Here is a 23,232-nt window from a genome sequence, read left to right as displayed (position 1 = left end):
AAGGATATTGTCCATAAAGCAAATGTATATTTCACTACAATACCTTTGAATTCATTTTAATTTCATTTATATATATTTTATTAATAGAAGAATCTAACGGTAATCTATCGAAGAAATATCAAACGATAATATATACAAATATCTGCGTAATACTTTTAACGAAAAACGATCTTATTCTTTTTTCTTTCTTTCTTTTTTTTTTATTATTATTTCTTCTTTCCGCTTAACGATTTTTCTCAGAAGTACTACGAGTTTCGTTACGCGTTTGTATACATTCACGAACGCGTGTGTGTACTTTTTTTTTTCATCTTTGAAACGAAACGAATTTGCTTTGTCAGCGCTTACTACGTAGTACGTATTTACGTATGTGCGTAAGCACGTATGAAGTCATACGAAAAACATAAACAAGGGTATTCGAGACATTGAGTTTCCTAGAATTCGGTCATGTGTATACTTATAGGAAATGTATAAGACAAGGAAGGGAGTCAACGTATAAAGTAAACATAACGATGAACAATCCCAAGCTCAGTTCGAGCTTAACTTTTGGTTATATAGGAGAACTACTTTTGCTCTCTTATGCGTAGAAAGTTATCCCTCCGGTTATTATTAATACCCGTATTAAAGACTTTCTATTTTACATTTTCTTTTGCAGGATCAACCCGAAAGTAAGTAGTTACGTAAGTATGTAAGAAGAGAAATCGTTAAGAGAGAAGGAGTTTCTTCGGAGGAGAGAAGAGAAATTGTTCCGAATCGTGAACTTAGTCGAAATTCGAGGAAACGAGGAGGTAGAATCGGTCCGATATATCTAAACGCGCAATGTACCTACGTTCTGTAATGAAATTAATGGTATTAGAGGCCGCACTAGTATGTATATCCCGTGTGTTAGCTTGGATTCTCGACAATGACGAAATCCAGTTGGCGAAACAACTTCGATGAACCTTCTCTACGGTTAGACAGTGATGGATACGCGACACGTACACTGCCCTTGCAAGTTCACGTTTTGGATTTGGTTTCTATGTCCTATTCCTGCTCTCCGCGATTTCTCTTATTTCATCTCCCTTTCCTTGGCCCCTTTCTATCTCTCTCTCTCTCTTTCTCTATTTCTAACTTTCTGTTTCTCTATTTATTTATATGCATCTCTCTATATCCGACTCTCTAATTCACGCGAATTTAATTGTGGAAAGAAGATTTCATTTAAAAAAAAAAAAAAAAGAAATATCGTATCATTTATTTATTAATTTATTTATTAATTTACTGTAAATTACATCGTAATATATATTTTTTTATTATTTCGGGATAAACAAATCATTTGTTTTTCTCTCAATCTCTATTGGGAAAATTTCTATAGAATTTTTTTCGCGATACATAGAATTTTATTTTTAATCGAAATAAATTTTATATAGATCTGCACCGTAGCTGATGGAAAATCACCAACTATGGTTAACAGGTTAATTTAGAAAAGGATATTACTCCTTGATTGCTTACGATTACTGACCGTCAGTTATTGATTGTTTTAGGTATCGTACTATTCGCTTTATTTCTCGACACTATCTCTCGACTTCACTTTCCCGTTAAAGGTTAATCGATCTATTAATCAACGCTACAGTCTCGTTCTTCTTTATCGATTTCATGCGACCTAGAGAACGTTAAGAACTCGAGGAAAGTCGTAGAACAGTGTGAGAGTTGAAACAAATCGATGCGATACCAAATGTTACGCTCACACAATTCACAATCTTTCTAGTATTCGACTAAACAAGGATTCTGCATTCAACCAATATGAAGAAAATTAATTACTCTCTTTTATTTGCATTGTAAAGACCGTGCACTCGTTACTTATTATAAGCGGTGATTTAAAAAAACGATTCTTTTTTATCTAATATGTATCTGACACTAAATTAATGATTTCGTTTTTAATATAAAGAACGTGCGATTAAAACGATATATAATTTTTTCTAGAAATAAAAAGTATCATATATATATATATACATATATATGTATAGCTATAGATCAACTTGTTTTGAGATTCATTTAAAAGTCTTCAAAAATTATCGTTCTGTTTAAAAACCTTTTAAATATTAAATATAATACGATATAATTCATCGACATGATATAAATCAAAGAGCGATCAAAAATGTTATTGAAAAAAGAAACGAAGGAACCAGAAAAATCGATCGAACTCCTTTTGACTGCCGTCCTTTTGATCCTTTCAATTTGATAAAGAATGATTACTGTCTTAGTAAGTTGGAAGTTGAAATTTTAATTGAAACTCTAGTACTTGATTATAAAGACTTCGGAGCTATGGTTGATGGCCTGTTTCTCATTGCGGATGCACATTTAGCGGTTTCGGAGAATATCTTCGCGGCCCATGAAGTTAATAGACCAAGTTCGTAGACGAGCAAGAAATGTACCGTTAACAGTGGGAATCTATGGAAGAATTGGGAGGTGCCTCGAGCCGCTTTACTCGTCGTCTTTGTACCGACGACAAGTTTAAAGTCCTCTGAAAGGACGACAAGGATGAAAACGGCAGAGAGACAAAAGGATACGAAAGCGATAGATGAGGATGTAGCCTAAGGCTTCTATTCTCATCAAGCAACGACTACGATTTTATTCACCGTTGGTAGGTAGCATGGATCGTTTTATCAAATATTAAGAGTGTGCATAATCTTAATAGAATTGTTTATTTTTATTTACTTTGATATATTTTATTATTATTATTAATTTATATAATTTTAAGGATGCATTGTATGGATTATTATTAGATAAAGAATATCGATTACTATTAGAAAAGAAAAAAAAAGAAAAGAAACATACTTGAGAAAACTTAATAGATAAAATGTATTAGATACGTGAATTAGAAATTTGTTTAATTCAAAAAAAAGAAATATATATTTGTACGAATAATTAAAACATTTTCATTAGAAGCATATATTGGCATATACAATTAGAATCGAAATTTTAACAAATAATTCATGTTTTGGCTTTTCGGATAGAGTACTCGCCGATTAAAATTGTACGCGTATACTCTTTGAAGCTTACTCTGTCTAAAGACGTATTAATTATTGAAGGATAATTCCGTTGGGTTAGTCGGTGAAATCTTCGGGATGTACATAGACCACCAGAATCGATCAGGGAGATCGATCGTTTATTAATTTTGGAGTTTCTCGTAATGTTCGCATTTCCGTTAAGCTGAGATGCGAGTTTGCGGTGAAAACCAGTGGATTTGTGGAATGCGACTGAATAGACAGTTATCCGGAAATAATTGTCGAACTTTTTGGGTGAATATCAGTGATATAAACGAATCGTTTTATTCGAATTTGCATCGTAATTTCGATCGTTGAAATAGCTTTTATCGGACTCCGTAATGTAAACTATACGATCGTTTCTAATTATAATCATACGATTCTCATTTGAGAGCTTTCAGTGATTCAAAAATTAACGTGATTGGAATGACGCAATTGAAAGCGTATATATTATTGAAAATAGTAGACATATCCGAAAGAATTAATTCCCGAGTATCGAATGTTTTAATGAAAAATTTATTTAATAACAATTTTTAATTTACTCCCAATCGATAGGTTTTACTTTGTTTTCGTTCCTTTTTTCTCCTTTCTCTATTTGTTTGTTTGTTTGTTATTTTTTTTTTTCTATTAACTCGTAGATATGCTTTTTGATGGGAGAGTTTGCAATGAAACTTTCTTTCTTCTCTTTTTATCTTGAACGTTCTTTTTCTCGCCTTGCCTGTTCTCCAAGGTTCTTTTAAAGGTTCTTCGTTTCCGGAAGTAGTTTCAAAGACGATGGGCGCGTGCTGTTCGTGCCGAACGGGCTGAGTTCTTTATAACTTTTAATGTACGCGAGTCAAAACCTTTTATCCCGTTGACGTCGATGATGATGGTGGTGGTAGAATAGTAGTAATGGTATAGTAGTAGTAGTAGTAGTAGTAGTAGTAGTAGTAGTAGTAGTAGTAGTAGTAGTAGTAGTAGTAGTAGTAGTAGTAGTAGTAGTAGTAGTAGTAGTAGTAGTAGTAGTAGTAGTAGTAGTAGTAGTAGTAGTAGTAGTAGTAGTAGTAGTAGTAGTAGTAGTAGTAGTAGTAGTAGTAGTAGTAGTAGTAGTAGTAGTAGTAGTAGTAGTAGTAGTAGTAGTAGTAGTAGTACTAGTGGTTGTGATAGTGTGAGATTTTAATACGCGAGAAGAAAATTTTGTTATGAAAAATGCAAAGTTTCCTTATGGCTTTTTCTCTTTCTTTTGCTTTTTATTATTACTTTTTTTCTCACTCTCTACCTTTCTGTTTCTTTCTTTTACCGACGAGGAGAAAATTTTTCTAACATTTTAATTCGTAACAAAATGATCGTTGTGTTTGTTAATGTTACTGTGCATTTGCCCGAATATTTCGTAATGTTAATATCGGTGAGGAAATATTAACGCAGGGGAAAATTCACTTTTATTGTAATATTTGCAAAGCGTCCCTATGTATGTACGAGAGAGAGAGAGAGAGAGAGAGAGAGAGAGAGAGAGAGAGAGAGAGAGAGAGAGAGAGAAAGAGAGAGAGAGAGAGAGACATAAATTAATATTGCGTAGAAATATACGGACTTGTAAATCGGAGTGACCTTTATTCGACATTGTAAACGTTGATTTAACAAAAGAACTATTGATATACGTAGGTATACGTATATGTGTACGTTTTTGTGCCAAGGTAAACAAATAACGGAGTAAGAAAAAGAGAGAAAAAAGACAAAGGGAGAGGTATGAACGAGGCAGACAAATAAAAACGTTAGAGATCAGCGTTAGAGGACGAAGGACGATAGTTGAAAGTAAGCACGCGAGTGTGACGGTCGTACGAACGAGGCTCTTGAACGTTTCGATTTTATTAAATATCTATCTACGTATATAATTTTTGATATTAGCAGTTAATTAAAAGTTTGTGCTTCCTCTCGACGTCTATTTATATATATATATATATTAATTTATATTTCATAAATCAATCTAATACGTGCGTGTACATGTTTATATAGTATTTATATTATATACATTTATAGATATATAAAATTACATATGCTATTGTTATTATTATTATTATATACATTATACTTTTGTATTATACACGAATATACGTATATTCGATCGATTCGTAAAGCAGATTTTTTTTAAGTATACGTTTATAACGTTATATTATAATTAAACTCGAATTGAATTATTCCACAGCCTCTTTTACGCAATCGAATGAAATAATTATTAATTTTTCTCTTTAGATATGGATTTAAATAGTCTTATATTTCATATATGCATCTCTATATATTTATGTAATTTTTATATGTATTTAGGAGGACATATAGAAATTAAAATAGACATTCCGATAAAGTGTGAAATATATTGTGGCACGTTGGAGAAAATTGATCGTTCCATTATTTTAGTTTTATCTTATTCTCTTGCGGTCATTTCTTCGGTTAAAATTGTATTTTCGTTAATCGGATTGTAACACCTAGTGCCTTTAGCAAGATCCTGACGAACCAAGTAACGACCATCGAAGCGTTGAAAGCTGATCCTTCGAACTCGCTTTGATACGGGTAATTTACTCTTTGGTTGTTCGAACAGATGGGGGAAAGATGTTTCCCTCGAAGTACGAGAACTGAAATACTGCTGAAGATGCTGATAAAGAAGAAGGCGAAGAAGAAGACGAAGAAGAAGACGAAGAAGAAGAAGAAGAAGAAGAAGAAGAAAAAGAGAAGGAAAAGGTAGTAGAAGTAGTAGAAGTAGAAAAAGAAAAAGTAGAAGAAAAAAGAAAAATCGTTTGTGTTGTGTGTCATCAAACATTTTCTTTTCTCCTTCTTCCTTTCTTTTTTTCTTTCTTTCTTACTACGATTTTTTATCTCTTTTTTCCATGGTCGAAGATTGTCCCTGAAAATCTTAGAAAATTACTAGCAGGTCGAATTGCCGAAGACCAAACCGAGCTACGCTACCACACTATTTTATTTGCTATTATTTTAACGTCCCTTTCCGGTTGAACGCTTTCTCTCGTCGTTAATGCGGTGTCACGTCGATAAACAAGATTTTCTCTGTGTTTTCGAGAGATTTTTCTCTTATGAAGACCTTCTTTCTTTTCTTTTTCATTTTCTTTATTTTTTTTTTCTATCGATCGTTTCTTTCGACGATTACAATTTTCTTCTTTTTTCCTCAACAAACTTTCTTCTCTTTTTTAATTATATTTTCTTAATGTTTCTTCTTTCTTCTTTTTTTTTTTTTCTTTAATTCTAACAACATTGGCCGATATTTAAGAACGATTTTATATATTGTAGAACGTATAAAATTTATGTGTAAATTTTTATATATATTCACTTTATATATAATATATAGTTTTTATGTTCTTTTTCTTGTTCTAATTCCTACGGTTTGCGTTTTAAAGAGAAATAAATGGATTTTGGATAGAAATTAATAAATGATACGTTTATAAGCAATGAAAGCGACAACGATATCGATTATCAACATAGGCTTCGATTAATGTGAAAACACAGGTCATGGTATGACGAGGTAATTACTCGATATTCCCATGAATATCTTATTGACGTTATTCTCGATCCCTGCATCGTAATTCTGTAATTCCAGTATACACGAATGTGTATCAGTGCTTGCAGTGTTTAAAGGGATATTACAGTGTTTAATGTAGTTACATGATTTGTGATATACCATATAGGTAGGTGCATATTGGCTCTCTGAACTGTCAACTCCCTTTCTATACAAAAGCGTTATTTTGTAATATATATGTTAATCCATTTTAATCGTATATTAAATTCTTTGAGTCCATTTAACACGACCGATAAAAAAGGTAAAACAAATGTTTATTACAAACGTTTTAAACGAAAAGCTTTTCGTCTATCAATAATTCAATGTTCTTTAACGATATCAAAAGTAATAATTTTTTTTTCTTCTATTTTTCTTTTTTTTTTATATAATATTTTTATAGTTGACATTTTTCACGAGTCGACAGACGTTATCACGAGAAATACGTAAATTATATCGAACGTACCAGAGTAAAAATTCTTTATCCGATTAATCCTATACCTAATTAAATTTGTTAGAAGTCATAACAGTAATAATTACAAAAAAGAATAATAAATGAAGTAAAGTTTATGTACAAGGTGTGTCTCGATTAAAAAGACATCGGGCATATATAACTCCATCGTTATATAGGGTAGATCACACATCTCGGTCCATTCACGCTGGTCGAGCTTTCATACGGGGTATGCACGAAGTAACGGAGACGGTCCAGGGACGATAGTGGATTTAAATTGAAATGGAAATAGCCGGTTTGCGCTTTCCTGACCCGCCATTTCAGATTTTTCGTCCAGCCGGTGCAGCCGCGAAATCATTCCGATTCTTCGTAAGCGGAAACGCCGGTGGATCTATCCTGACGACCGACCCCGAGGAACAATGCTCGGATTGCCCGGGCAGTAGCAAACGGATGGAAGGGAGTGAGTTAGGGGAGGATTCGGAGTGCAGGCGATGGGGTAGAGTAGGGTGAGCCGGGTTGCTGAGTGGGAGAGGAAGAGAAGCGGGGTGACGGCTTTGGGAAGCTTAGGAGAGCAGCGGCCATTGTTCTCCTATCGCCCAATTATTTTCTCGTCGCGAACCTACATACGTATATTCGTCTATGGATAGATAGATATGATAGATAGAACGATAGATAGGTATATATGTATATATATGTACATGTATGTATGTATATAGATATAGAAAGATAAACGGTGAAATAATGTCGTAGATTGAAAGATTTATTTCTTCGATAGGACGACTCGATCGATTCTCAACAGGTGTTAATGGGATTTGAATTAACGTTTAGTTGTAGGGCATGTATTGCGTTAGAAGACGTAATTACTACGATATTTATAATCTATTATATTTGCAGAGATATTAATTATTCAACAAATTCGTTAATGGATTTTGGAATTAATTTCAATGTTTTTGAGTTAGATGAATTGTTATGGTTTTGTGGTAAGTAACATATGTAATCAAACATATGACACACAGCATATATATATATATATATATATATATACATATACATATAATTTATCTATAATTTATAAGTATACCAGGTCCCTTAAAAAGGGTAAAAAGAACGGATAAAAATCTTAAAAATTCCACGGTTTGATAAAAGAATAGAACGAATGATATACATATATTTTAATAGATAAATATAGTATAAAGTCCTAATTATTTCGAGCATAGACATCGTTTTTCTTTTCAACGGATATTACCTTCGGAGAAAAATCGAAAGAAAAAGATATATATATACACATACATAAAGCACTCGACGAACATAACATCATTGCTAAAGCGAGAGAAGGAATTATCGTTAAATAAGATAGCGTGTATAGCAGAATAAAGAAGAAGAGGATAGAAAAAGAAGGAAGAAAAAGAGGTTCTTCACTTTCATTTTTCATGATGGCGGAGAAGAGGTTCGTTCTATTTTATTCGCGAGACGCAACGCGTTTTTATTTTTACAAGGTGGATCTTTTTCCGCGCTCATTAAGCCGTACTCGTCCTTAATTAGCTCCGTAAAGAAAATCAGCGGGTGGAAGCTGCTCGAGAATGCCTGCGGTAGTCATAAAGAAAGGCCATATTGAGATTTTCTCACAGTGAAAACGTGAAAGGAATAATTTATGTACCGAAATACTATTGCGGAATCTAATTTTTATTTTTAAATAATGCACAAAGCGTTCGTGTTACATTACGATCGCGAAACGTAAGATTCTTTCTTTTTCTTTTCTTTTTTTTCACGATATTAAATTATTTCCATAAGATTTTGTTTCTCTAAAAAAAATCTTTGCGTTAACCTGCGATGATATGACGTTTATCACGTTTACGATACGCAGTAATGGTTTTCTTTCGATTTTACGACTCTTGAAGATAGAGTAGAGAAAGATAACGATGTTCTATCGATATATGAAATATGTCCAGCTTTATGTTCGAATATCTGACATATAAGAGAGAAAACATGAGAGAATTAAGCTGCTGTTCTTTTTTTCTTTTTTCTTTTTTCGAAACTTGCGATTTGTTTTACTGCGTATTATTTTAAATCCGATAAAAAAATTATGCAAGAGAAGTAATAAAGAGAAAGAGAAGGAGAGAAAAGAGAGAGAGAGAAAAAGAATAAGATTTAAAGAAACCACAGGAAATGTGACGTGTGAGCGAAGAAGGATTGAAACGTCATTCGTCTTTCGTCTAACGTAGAAGTAGGGAAAAACTTTAATGGAATTTAGAAATTTGGTCGATTCTCTTCGATGGTGTCACACAGGAAAGAGCCAGGTGAAGTTGTCACGAATAATATCGTCGCATCGTCGACGATGCATTTAGAAAACTTGTATCATCGTCGTTGGAATTCCTTTGACGTGGAAATTCGTCTACGATTTGTATCCTAGTCTCGCTCTTGCGAATGAAATATGATGGAGGCTCGAGTGTAGGTCACAAGAAGAACACACAGAAAGAGAGAGAGAGAGAGAGAGAGAGAGAGAGAGAGAGAGAGAGAGAGAGAGAGAGAGAGAGAGAAAATTATAAAATGTATTACTAAGAGAGATAGTCCAATGATGGAAAAAGAAAGTACACACTTAAGTGGATGCAAGATGTAAAATTAGATTAATGGAAAGACCACGAAGATTGAATAATATTTCTATTAGTAAGGTAAAGTAAAATGGCGGAAACAAAAGTAAACAGATGGGATAAAAAGGATATATTGTAAATGAAGGGTAAAGTGATGGTAATAAGTATAATAAATATTATAAAATATAAATAAAAGAAGTGAAATGAGAAATATATCGGATCAGGTTATACATTTTTTTCTTTCTCGGAAATGAAAGAAGGAAGAAGAAAAGAAAGAAGGAAAGAAACGAAGAAAGATGAAAAGAGAAGGCTAAGAAAAGACACTTCTCTTTCTGTCTTATCTACGCTCTATTTTTTCTTCTTTATTTCTCTTTTCTTTTGTAGTTTTCAGATTATTTAGATCGCTCGGAAAGAAAAAAAAACTTTGCTTATTGTTCGTTAGAGAGAACTGGGGACCCGTTTGTGTATATTTTTCTCTTCTGTCAGAGAGAAAGAGATACATAGATAGATAGAAAGAGAGAGAAAGAGAAAGAAAGAGAAAGACAGAGTGCGTGTGTATCTAAATACATGGATATTCTCGGCAACGAGAGAAACTAATGCGTAACTACGAATATGCACGCGTCGTATATTATCGCACGGTAGAATGTACGCGATTCTGTCTCGTGCGCGTCCATGAATCACCTACCTATGGTTAGAACGTTATACTAGTTCAGCGAGTAGCAGACGCGAGCGAGTTGTACTACTTGTACTAACCACGTGTATGCCGACGTTATGAAACGCTTCCATAGTAATTCCTTTTGGTAACACGTATTGCGGTTCTTATAAACGTTTTGCAAGTTTATACGTTCTGTTATTGTTACATTAATTTTTTTATTCAACGATCGTACGAACTTACCGAGATGACGTTGGTACATGCAACGCAACTAAAGTAAATTTTTTTTAATATTTCTCGATGTTACGTGTAATTGCTAGGGGAAGCAAAAAAATAGAAAAAAGAAAGAGAGCGAATAAAAAACAAATAACAGAAGAAGAAAAGGAAAGGAAAGAACATTTTTTTCTTTTTAAATAGATTTTTTTCATTTTGTTGAACCAGTCATGCGGAGTGAATGATTTAATACAGTACAGAATACGAATTAATTTGATATTTTTTAATTAGACAGTTTCGTATTTAATACGTTTAATATTATACAGTTCAAAATAGGAAGAGAGAGAGAGAGAGAGAGAGAGAGAGAGAGAGAAAGAGACAGACAGACAGGCAGAGAAGATAAACAAAAAACATTTGTCCTGGGCAGCTCGAAATCATACGTTTTTCTCTCAGCACTAAATTTATCGTTTCCAATGACGAAATTGAAATAGCGCCGATAGGAAAAAATGTTCCGATAACGGGATACTACCCTCGAGGCCGCATTTTACGAGAAATCGCTTAATTAATTGAAAAGCTTCAGCGTTGTAAATTCCGCGATAACCGGAAACTTCGTTGCAGAATTACGTTCCGTGGATAGACAATAACGATCATTGTGTACGGCGCGAGTTGCGCGTTCCGTTTCTCTACGTGTGTATATTTTATTGTTCGACGACCCCTACTGTTGAAAAAATTTCGTCATGGTAAATAAAAGTTCGTTCGTGTTAATTGCGTTCGAATTGCGAACAACCTCGATGTATACCTATCGACGCACGTAAAATTATCACCGAGTACGATTCATGAGAGAAAAGTTCTCAATTTTTTCATTTATTCGTTTAATTTTATCTCTAAATAAATATTGTTAGGCTACGAACAGTTGTTTTAAAATCTATTAATCACGAAATTTAGATATATTTCAAAAAAAAAAAAAAAAAAGAGAGAGAGAGAGAGAAAGAATGGATGATCGTAATTGAATGAAAACGAAATTGAATGGAAAAAAAAAAAACTAGAGAAAAAAAGAGAATAAATTTTATAGTTACCTACCTGTGGATAGTCGCCGTCCTTCATTTGATAATCGAAAACGTAAAAGAACGTTTTTGGCATTGGTTCCTTCTCGATCTCGGGCGGTGGCGCGATGTGAGGATTATTTGGTTTTTTCGTGTGCCTCAGAGTAAAAAGATCACCAGTTTGAACGAGCGGTGCTACGAATTGCGCGTCGCTCAGTGCCTGGACACAGGCGTCCTTTGTATTCACCGGATGCTGTACCGTCCGTTCCCAATCGGAATATTCGTTGACGACCTAGAAAAATTGACAATTTACGGAATGAACGAATAATCATCGAGAGAGCAATGTAATGCGAATTATAGCATATGTATACGTATACGTATAATTATATATCGAACTGTTAACTCGTTCTTATTTAATTAAATAATAATTAAACAGTAAGAAAAATTCATTTTGTTCGTTTTGTTCGTTTTGCAAATATTTTCAATTGTAAAAAGAAAGTAGTGATAATATCTTAGAAAAATTTATTGAGGTCATTACCGAATTAACTCACGTTACGATTATAATTTCGGAACGTGTTGTACGATAAGTTAAAAAAAAAAGAAAAGGGAGAAGCAAACAAACAAACAAATAAACAAACAAACAAAAAATAAAAAGATATAACTGTCAAGATATAAAATCTGTCATTCGAGGTTGCGTGGGTGTAGATATTTTTTTGCATTATTTTTCGGTTTATCTGCATCGAGATCGATCGATCATTGAACGTTCGCAGATAACGGAACAACGTATAGATATCTAAATATTTATTACGACCAAGAGACGTACCGTAGCTCGTGATACGAAAATAATTTGTGAATTATGATGCCGCAGCGGAGAGTACACGAGGGGTTGGACGATTTTTACAATTCGTATACTGATGCCTTTCCTGTGTGGACGTTTTGTGCGGTGGTTATCGTTTCGCCCGCCGGCGATCCCGTTATTTTCATTTTATCGAGTAGAGAGAACGTCCGGAGAGGATACAAGAGATAAGTAATTAAAGGTTAATGCAATTGTAAAATAAGCATTATCCAGCGGAACAACGACCCTTCGATTCCTTTTTTTTTAATTTTTTCTTTCTTTTTTATTTTCTTTTTTATTGAAAAATTCCCGAGTTATTATATTAACTTGACTAGAAGCAACAAAACGGTAGCGACATTCTCTTCGTTTTCGATTTCTTAAAATTGAATAAACGAATTTCGTTGAAAAAAAAAGAAAAAAACAGAAATATTCGATGAGGTTTCGAGGTTGAATTTTTGAGAGTTATATTTTAGAAAGACAATATAGAAAGATAGATTTATTTATTTCGTAATTCGGGGGACGCGGATCGACATCATCAACTTCAATTGCGATTGTATAAAATTGAATCTTCAATTTCGAAGTTTTAAAGAAATTCTATTTGTTCTATATAAAAGATAACAATAAAAAAAAAGTTAAAGTATATAGAAAGAGAAAGAAGTTTCTAACCGTATAAAATATCTCCGTTAGATGATAGATGTAAGCATTTCTGACATAAGTCCTGATGATCCTGTCTCTCCTTTCACCCTCGAATCCTTGATGCACATCCTTCTCAGCGAATTTCCAAAGAGCCTCGCTGGTCGTGACGCCGAACAATAGATCGTATTTATTGTTGCTCGTTATGGGTGCTCCATGTTCAGCTTTTTTCGGGAGTGGTCTGAAAAATATGTGTACATTTATTTATTTTTTTTTCTATTTCAAGCACTCATAAAAACGAGTAGGTATTGAAAATTTCAACGATGTAGTATAATATTGAAGTAGCGAAATATTTTAGTGCGATAGCTATTAATGAATATTACTTCATGTGTTTCGCGTTTGAATAATTTTTATTACAATCAATGTTCTTTTTTCATTTTTAATAATTTTTATTTTAACAATGACGAAGTGGAGCGTTCAAATTTTATCGTAGATGAGATAGAGAGCGATTAATAAAAAAAGAAAAAAAAATCTTGAGAAAGCACAAGAAGAAACAATTATACGATAAATTTTTTATACGATAATCAGATATATCAGATAATCATTGAAATTAAATCATTATACATGTACGATATGAAAGAAGATTCGTTTGAACGATATTTAATGAAATCGATTCGTTGTACTATAATATATCTGCATACCCGAATCCTTGAAATTCTGGGCCAAGGTAGGACAAAAGGTCCTTCTGGAAATCAGGTTTGATAACGACACCGTCTACGCTCGGTCCAAAGGCGCTGAGAAAAGTTGGCGGTTGTATGTCGATCTGCATCAATTCCTCAAGGCTGCTTTCCCTGAGGCAATCGACTATCAACTCGTTGTCCTTGAGTAGGTCCTCGGGAATCGTACAATTTATCGCTCTAGCGAGCTTTAGCGCATAGAAGACAGGATCCTCGACTACAGCCCAGGAAGACAATGCACTGCCCGAGAGAAGTATCGCTCTTTTGAAGAGACCTGTTTCGAGAAAGTAAATGAAACTTTTTTCTAACTTAGATTTAATCGTTTTTTCCCACACGATAAATTAAATCATTATTGTCCAACTTAAAAGATATCGATTAAATAAAAATATAATTAAATTAACACTGACTATTCTCTATGTTTATATCGAGAATTATTAATTAAAATAAAAACTGTATTGTATCATATAGAATTTTGTGGTATGTAATATGACGTAGTAAAAACGATTGAGTATTACGAGATATTACATGTGGTCGATTATTTTAATCGCAAACTTTGTAGTATTATTTTATAAATGATCATGTGTCGATATTAATTTCGTTTCACCTTCGAGAATTATTAAGCTGGATTACGTTTTCTGATATATCGTTTTTTCTGTTTTTTTTTGTTTTCCCTGCGTCAAAAGAAAAAAGAGAAAAAAAAAGAAAGAAAGAAATCGTACAACATCGAGAACTTTTATTTCCTTCGTGATAAAAGAAAGATAAGCGTAAAATCTGCACACGTTTGGTCGACGATATGTTAAAATAAAATATCGGTGAGAAGGGATGACAAGGCCAAGAAGTAAATCTTTTTTTCTCGGACGTAAGAATCTCGATGACGATTGAGAGAAAATTAAGTTTACCGTCTGACGTCTACGAAGTTACGGGAACAACGTCACGTTCTTAGCTATTTCGATTTCCACAATGTTGGAATCCATTGACAAATCCTTAAGTCGATTTCTAAAAACTCGTGACGAAACAATTGGGAGAGAAAAAAATTAGATCAGCGTTTAAATATATCACAATGAACTTTTTTAAATATCGTAATACAATTTTTTTAATATTGAATTTTATTTGAACGTTACTAAGAGTCTCGAAAGACGATTATCATTGAATAGAGTAGAATTGAATAGAGTATGAATGGATACTTAAACTTTAAGAAGAAAATATAAAAACTTTAGAACCGCTTGATTTTTAATACAAGAATTTTATTGACAAAGAATAAATCAAATGTCTGATCATATAATGCCACAATAATGTCTTTCCAATAAGTTCTCCAATAGCGTAGTGCGAAAGTTATCACTAGTAATTTTCAAATTCGTTTTTCTTCATTTTTAATTTTTTTTTTTTAAGATCGAAATTATTTTTATATACCTAATATACATGGAGAAACACGTATCGAAGGATAAGAAAACCTTCACATATATTTATTTTTTAAGGATAACTATAAAAATATAATTAATAGAAAGTTATGATAATATATACATATATATATATAATATTATTGTGTGTTTGTTTAATAAATGATACTATATTTATATAACTTGATCAATTGTTTAGAATATCTTATAGGATATATATATATATATAAAGAAAAGGGTGCAAAATTCTAACAATAGAAAATATTATTAGCAATTTGAAGAATTTTCTTTCTTTCTGTTCCGAAGGTAATACGGTAAAATTCGATGAACGAAGGCACGTGCAGCTAGATGGTTGGTAACACGTTGCCCTTTCGATATTGCTCTCATCTTTCTTAACATCTTCATCGAGAAACGAACGAACACACTCACTGTGGTCGAGTTCACGGTTAACATTTTCGAGGTAACGGCACTTCCTGATCGCGTTAGACTCACCTCTTGGAAAAGAAGAGGATATCGAATCCTTGTAAGATCTTGATTCTTTTCTCTCCTTTCGCGATATTATGTGTGTGAAATATTACTCATCTCTATTCTCTTTCTCTCTCTCTCTCTGTCTCCTTCTTTTTCCTTTTCATTTCCTTTTTCTTTCTTTATCCGTATGGTTGCCATCGAACTCTTCCTTATCTCATCTCTATTGGAAAATACTTTTACCTATTATGAAAGCGCACTCGCGCGTGTACGATCTCTACCGCGTGTATACTTTATCTTTTTTTTTTTCTTCTTTCTTCTCTATTCTTTTTCTTTCTTTTCCTTTACTTTTCATAATTTTTTTTCCTTTTTTTTTCTTTATCTTTCCTTCTCTTTCTCTCTCTTTCTCTCTCTCTCTCCACCTTTTTTTATTCCCTGTTTTATTCTCTCGTATTTCTCGATGCAATCATAATAGTTCTTTGGATTAAAGAAATGTTTGTTTTCTAAGAGATATCAATGTATCATTTTCTTTTAAAATTTTATTCAATGGGTATGCCGCTTCTCTCTTTTCTCTGACGTTATTAAAAGTATACGAGGTAAGCGATATAACTTCGATCACTTTCATACTTAAATAGTTTGAAAATTTCGCAAACTTGAAGAAACGGAGAGAGACAGACAGAGAGAGAGAGAGAGAGAGAGAGAGAGAGAGAGAGAGAGAGAGAGAGAGAGAGAGAGAGAGAGAATTGAAACACGAACCTGTTAAAAGTATACTACAATGAACTTGTAGTTTTCTAACGTAAATTATATCGATAAGAAAAGAAAAGAAAAGAAAAGAAAAAGAAAAAATGTTTAAAAGTTTATTAATGAATGAAATTGTCAAGAATTGTCAGGCGTTTTAATTAATTACGTTAAAGAAGAAAGATGAAATTTCGATTAACGTAATGCGAGATACTGTCTAAGTTAAGTTTGCTCCAACTAAAATAAATAATATTTTAATGACTATTATATCTTTGTATATAATAATATAATATTTTTTGGATCAATAGTAACGTTCGTTTGTATGTCTACTTACTGTGCAACTTTATGAAACAACCTCCCTTCTTTATCTTTCTCAAGAACATATAACTCCGTTCTGCTTTTTCCTATGAAATCCGATTTCTTCGATACTTGGAGAGCTTTCCGATCGAGACGAAAGGCTTTGTGCCGAACAAAGCGCATTATTTCGTTACGGACGCGAAATCGAACTGTCGCGAAAGACATTTCCCGAAAGAAAGTTGCTGATGTAAAACGAGACACGAAATTCTAGTACCATCCAACATTTTGAAATATTTTTTCTCGAAGTTGTTTCTTACAAGAATAACCGATTGACCATATCGGAGAAAATTATTAATGGTTTCGTCATACTGAAACTACGTCGTACAGTTTCTATCTGTTGTTCGATCTTTTTTTTTAATTTTTATCTCAACCCTTTTTTTCCATTTCTTTAGAGAAATATTTATTTACGTATTAAATTCGAATGAATAACGAGATAAACGCGATAAGAGTCGTTTCATATTTATTTGAGATCGTGTTCTTAAATACGACAAAAAAAAAACAACAAAAAATATATATATCATAAAAAATATATATGCACCTATTCAATATATAAAATCAATCATATAAAAAATATATATACATCAATTACACACATATATATATATATAAATTATATGGAAAGTAATTATAATTAAAAATATAAAATAATTATATCGAAATAAAAAAAGTTTACCTCTTATGACGGTCGGACTGATAGCAAGAAAATGAACGCAGGCAGCTCCTGTACCCTGTCCCATGAGGCTAACGTTTTCGGGATCGCCGCCAAAAAGTGCAATGTGCTGCTGGACCCAGTGTAAAGCCGCGATTTGATCCATCAAACCGTAATTCGCCACCCTCGCCTTCGTTTCAGGCGCCACGTTGGCGTTCAGGAAGCCTAGCACGCCCAGTCTGTAGTTGATCGTCACGATCACTTGCTCGGTATAGCTGGCTAGGACGCTGCCGTCGTAAGGATTTCCGCTTCCCCACTCGTAGCTTTCACCGTGAATGTAGAGGACAACCGGATGTCTCCTACCACTTTCCGTCATGCCTGTAACACAAAAGCGAACTATGCTTGATTCGAACTCTCTCTCTCTCTCTCTATTTCTCTTTCTCTTTCGTTCGCACACAGCTATGCTTCGATTATTACCAGAAAGGGCCATTTACATCGCTAGATATTCAACTCGACGTTGAATGCAATATATATGTATATATATATATATATATATATATATATATATATATATATAGTTGATATATAGAGCTTAAAATCCAATGGCTTTTCAACGGTACGACTTATATTTTTGGTATTATATATGATACAGTTTATGTATATACTAGGTTTTAACAATCGGTTCATTCGAAGGAAAATGTAAAGAAAGGAATCATTTGTTTAGGAAATAGAATAAGATGTTATTTGTATATAATATGAACGTCAAAAAGCTGGTTAGAGAAAGAGAAATTCCTCTTCCTCTTCGTTGTTCCATACCGAGCCGCATCGTTTCACGTTTGAAAAGCAAGATTGGAGTTCCCTTTGACAAAGCATCATGACTGCATGACGGAATCCGAAGAGTTCACTGTAACTTTTCTATAGGGCTAGACGTAAGGTCAACATCCTTCTTTGTTTTCGAAAAAGCCTTCTATTTTACTTTTACTCTTTATGTGTATATATACTCTTTTTATCTCTTTCTCTTTCTCTCTTTTTCTCTTTCTTACTCTTGCTTACTCTTTTTTAATTCAATAGAACTGAATACAATTCTCCATTGAAATATTTATTTCAAATAGGTACTATCTTTAATTATTCGTCTCGAAGTCCGTGATATAATACCTACTGTATAAATAATACGATATGATAATTTAAGAAACAATAGGATTTCATCATTCTAATTATTATGAAAATTTCAAATAGATTTCAAATATCATTTCAGAAAATTGGATGCAAGTCGGACAATATAATATTTTATTTTAATTTTTTTCAATCAATCAAACCTGACAAGTAATTATTTTGTTTTTTCAATATATTTCTTTTTGTTCTCTCAATACAGTTATTTTGATCTTTCAATATATTTTTTTTTTTGAATATATATTCATTTTTTAAATTTCTGTTATTATAGTATACGTATGTATACGTTACATATATGTATCACGTAAATAAAAGAAATGATGGAATACTTATTACAGAAAAATATAAATCGCACGTTACATTTGATATTCATTGTAGTATGTTTTTTATTTCGCGTATCTATCGCTTGTACGCATTGTACCTTCCTATTGGGCGATTTCAAGCTTCTAATTCGTAGGACATAAACATAGGAATTGGACCAACTGGCAAGTTTACGATAGGTAGTTGTAGCTAAATCCTGATTAACATATCGATTTGCATGGACAGTCCCGAGGACTCCGAGGTTCGCGATAAAGCATCGTATTTTGAGCAGAAGACGTGATGGCGTTTTCCCTCGATTAGCGAGACCGGATTAGTATACTAATTCGTTTTATCTGTGCGTGCAAGTCTATGTGTACGTTCGTAATACGATATGTATATATATGTGTATACGTAAAAAAATAAAATATAAAAAAAAGAATAAAAAAAAAAAGCCAGGGAACAAAAGAAAAGAGAACGAGTCGATAAATCCGGATGCTGGGATGCGTGAATGTCGTGTCGTATGTTCTTTCGAATTTATGCAACATCGATGAAAGCTCCGTCGAAAGCTTCGACAAATTGAACCCGACGGAAAAACATAGAGGGCTGATAAAAGCCCGTCGCGTTTTGTAGCCAATAGACTCGATCGCATTCGAATGCGCATTTGGAATTTTCGAATCTCTCGTGTGAACTCGTATCTAGGTGTACGTTCACCTGTTTTTTCTAATTTTCAACCTAAAAATCAAAAAGCTCTAACAACATTTCTCTTTTACAATCAATTTTATTCGTGACTCTTTCGTTCATCGAAAGATAATAATCGAGGGAAGATCGAAGAAGATGATGTATATATATCTCTAATTATATTGTCAATTAATTCGATTAAAAGTCAACAGTTAGAAAGAATAATAAAAATTTAAAAGAAGACACGTCTGTTGAGAAAAGATGTTGCAAGATTTGCAATAATCGACAATCTCCTTAATCTTTCTCGCTCTCGCTCTCTCTCTCTCTCTTTTTTCTCTCTCTCTTTTTTCTCTCTCTTTCTTTCAGAATATTTAGTTTAAATGTATGAACAAAATTCGTGATAAGAATTTGCTTTCCTTTTGGATTTTAATTAACTAAAGTGCAAAGGGGCTCTCGGGTAAAAGGAAAATCCTGTCGTAGGCAAGAAATGCTGTACGAATTCGTCGCGAATGACAAGAGAAGAGAGAGAGGTACAGAAATTTGATCAGGCATTTGTACGCGCGGAGACTATTTTCGAGTCAGTCCATTTTATGCTTTATAGTGCACTCTCTCTCTCTCTCTCTCTCTCTCTCTCTCTTTCTCTCTCCCTCTCTCTTTCGCTCTCTCTCTCTCTATTCATTTTTCTTTCTTTCTCGTTCTCTCTTTTTGCGAAAGGGGCTAGTAGATTGTGACCGAAAAAAGAATAGAAAGAATCCAGAGAACGACCAGCTTTTGAAAATAGACCGAAATTTTGCGAGAATAACCAAAATTTTCACGCGAGATAACTCTTCTTTCTCTATTTTTTTTTCTTCTTTTTCTTCCAATTTTTCTTTTTCTTGTAACTCACTTTCAACGAGCGACTGAAGAAAAAGGAGAAAGAAAAAAGAAGAGAGCGATATAAACTATTAAAGTGAAAAAGAGATGCAAGGGTGGGAGGATGGAAAACTGTGAGTACAATCGAAAATACGACAGTTTCGTTGAAGAAAATTAAAAAAGTCTACGTGAAAGGGAAGAGTAAAAGAGAGTGATAAATGAGAAATCGAAGTTGCGGGAGGATACCTTCGACGGCAACTTTAAGCTTCGCTCGACGTAAAAGCCATTGTCGTTGGGATTAAGGTATTAGTTGGGAATATCGTGCCTGGACCTGCCCATCTCTCTTGAACGAAGGTTCTAGGAAGTATCGTGTAAGTTCGTAAGTACTTATATGCAGGTACTTACATACTATATGTATTGTGCACACAGATATACATGCTATGCGTTCGTTCGCCGCTTTACGATAAATGGAGCGAACCATTTTTGATCGCTTTCACATAAAACGTGAACACCAACGAATAATCGATTAAGCTATCTTAACTTGCTTTTTTACTTTAAGGTAGATATATTTTATATAAGTTGGTGTATCTGTATGTTCTGATAAATGTACTTACATGTATATATGTATGTATGTAAATGTATCTATGTATTTATATATATATATATATATATATATATATATATATATATATATTGATCTATCAGTATATATAGATACATTTGTGTTATATATATATATATATATATATATATATATATATATATTTATTTATATATACATATATGAATAAAAAGTTTCTCCTTATAGAGGATAGGACAGTAAGTTTATAAAGTACTTCGCCAACAGGGTACTTACCTGATTAAGACCTTGGTATAATTCCACGAGGAGTAGAGTTGGTCAAAAGATACCAGTGGTAAAGGAAAGTGGAAGAGAGACACAGAGAGAGAGAGAGAGAGAGAGAGAGAGAGAGAGAGAGAGAGAGAGAGAGACCAAAGGGAGGATCTCTCGGTAAGAGTAAGTTTAGGTATCTTAGTTATATCGAAATGATGAAACGCGAGTCTCGTGAACCTCCTCTTAGAAGGAGAATCTCAAAGTGGACCCAGCTGCAACGGTGAAAACTCCAAGAACGCAAGTTCCCAGCAAGTAGTTCTTCTCTCGAAGGAAATTTCGCGCTGATAGACGTAAAAAGATCGAACGCGAGTCAGCTCGAAAAAGAGTTCGGATCGCATTCGCTAATATTGAGAATCCCGTATAGCGACTCTTTTGTAAAGATCTTTTGCGAACGTTTTTATCGATAAAAAAAGTATACGATGGAAATCTAAGAAAGTAAGTACATATTGGATATTCTTATCAATGTATATATTATGCAGATATGTGTGTGTGTGTGTGTGTGTGTGTGTATATATATATTATACATATACTTAAGGTATGTACGCATATACACATGTTAGAGCGAAGCTTTTATAAAAGATGATGCATATGTCAAGATACCAAGCGAGGATGGTTTACGTTAGTTTGAAGGATCTTGCTTTGGATACTCAAAAGTTTAAATCGATCAGGCATTGTTTAGATTCAATAATATTATCGAGTGGCTATGCGTCAGAAACGCAACTTTATTATGAAATACACGATTGTTATTTTGCATTAAAAGAATGTAAATATATATGATTGATGATCGATGATAATATTATATTATCATATTGAATGAGTATTTAATGAGTGATAAGGATTAGAAAAAAAAGATAGTACTTTAAGGATAACCGATTTATTACGATAATTAAAAGAATTCTTAATAATATATAATTTATCTTTGTTTATTTATTTATTTTTTTTAATTTTATCTCTTTTGGTTTAGTTCTTTTTTTATGACGAATTTTAATTATCACGATGATACAGTAATATTTATCTTAACGTGTAGACCGTAAAATTACGATAAAGATGAAAGAGACTTTGTAATGTAACAGTTCAAAATCATAGAAAAATAAATCGATATCAATGGTATCTCTTAAAATCGCAATAATATGTGAAACGAAGCGTGAATGATGTAGGCGAACAAATTTATAACCTTCTCCCCCCGTTGCGTTAATGTAGCTATCAAATATAACTCATACGGGTGATGTTTCATGCATGAAATCGAGCACACGTGAAATTGCAAAGTAATTAATAACATAATGTATTCTATACTATTGTATCTATATATTGTATTGAGTATAATTAAGGATAATAATAATAATAATAATAATAATAATAATAATAATAATAGTAATAATAACAACAATAATATAATAATAACAATAGTAACAATAATAATAATAATAGTAATAGTAATAGCAATCGTAATATCGCCAATCATATGTCGCCCTCGAGCTTTGAGTAGGTATTGCTGGATTTAATAGAAATCTCCAAATTTGTAATAACATTGTGAGATTTATACTCGAATAGAAATGAATGCATATGATCGATCGTAAACGACAGTGCATTTTTATCATGAAATAAATATTATAAATATAATACGTAGAAGCGTTGAGAGATAGCGAAGGTATGGTCTAAGTGAAAAATGGAATAAAAATTATTTTATCGCATACTGTTACGTAGAATTGGATCATTGCCATAAGTATTAGATACGCTATAAATTAGTTTTTGTTAAATTTTTTACTGAAATCATTTTTATAATGAATGGTCCAAGTATATCTATTTTATGTGTGTACAGTTTCGGCAATAATTAGCGATACATTATAAAGTATTATTCAGTGTGGTAGAGCGTAAAAACAAATTAGAAAACTTTTAATTATGGATATCGTTGCTTAATAATGGAATAAAATGAATAAAAGAGCAAAAAAAATTTACAGAGAAAGATAGAAATTGACAGAGAGGAGAAAGAGAGAGAGAGAGAGAGAGAGAGAGAGAGAGAGAGAGAGAGA

At 32.8% G+C, this 23,232-nt stretch overlaps 1 protein-coding gene across 1 annotated transcript in view; it reads right to left on the bottom strand.

Annotated features, from left to right (window-relative positions):
- The window catches only part of LOC122631388 (neuroligin-4, X-linked-like), a 155,342-nt gene that overhangs the window by 35,240 nt on the left and 96,870 nt on the right, over window positions 1–23,232 (bottom strand). The window contains exons 4-7 of the mRNA XM_043817036.1: window positions 17,335–17,688; window positions 13,669–13,978; window positions 13,001–13,208; window positions 11,537–11,791 (exon numbers count right to left, since the gene is read on the bottom strand). Of these exons, the coding sequence (XP_043672971.1) occupies window positions 11,537–11,791; window positions 13,001–13,208; window positions 13,669–13,978; window positions 17,335–17,688 (1,127 nt within the window). The remainder of the gene's footprint in view (window positions 1–11,536; window positions 11,792–13,000; window positions 13,209–13,668; window positions 13,979–17,334; window positions 17,689–23,232) is intronic.

Source organism: Vespula pensylvanica, chromosome 8 (assembly GCF_014466175.1).
Source record: "Vespula pensylvanica isolate Volc-1 chromosome 8, ASM1446617v1, whole genome shotgun sequence".
In the NCBI taxonomy this organism is placed as follows: Eukaryota; Metazoa; Arthropoda; class Insecta; order Hymenoptera; family Vespidae; genus Vespula; species Vespula pensylvanica.
This window is presented reverse-complemented; position numbering and strand designations above follow the sequence as displayed.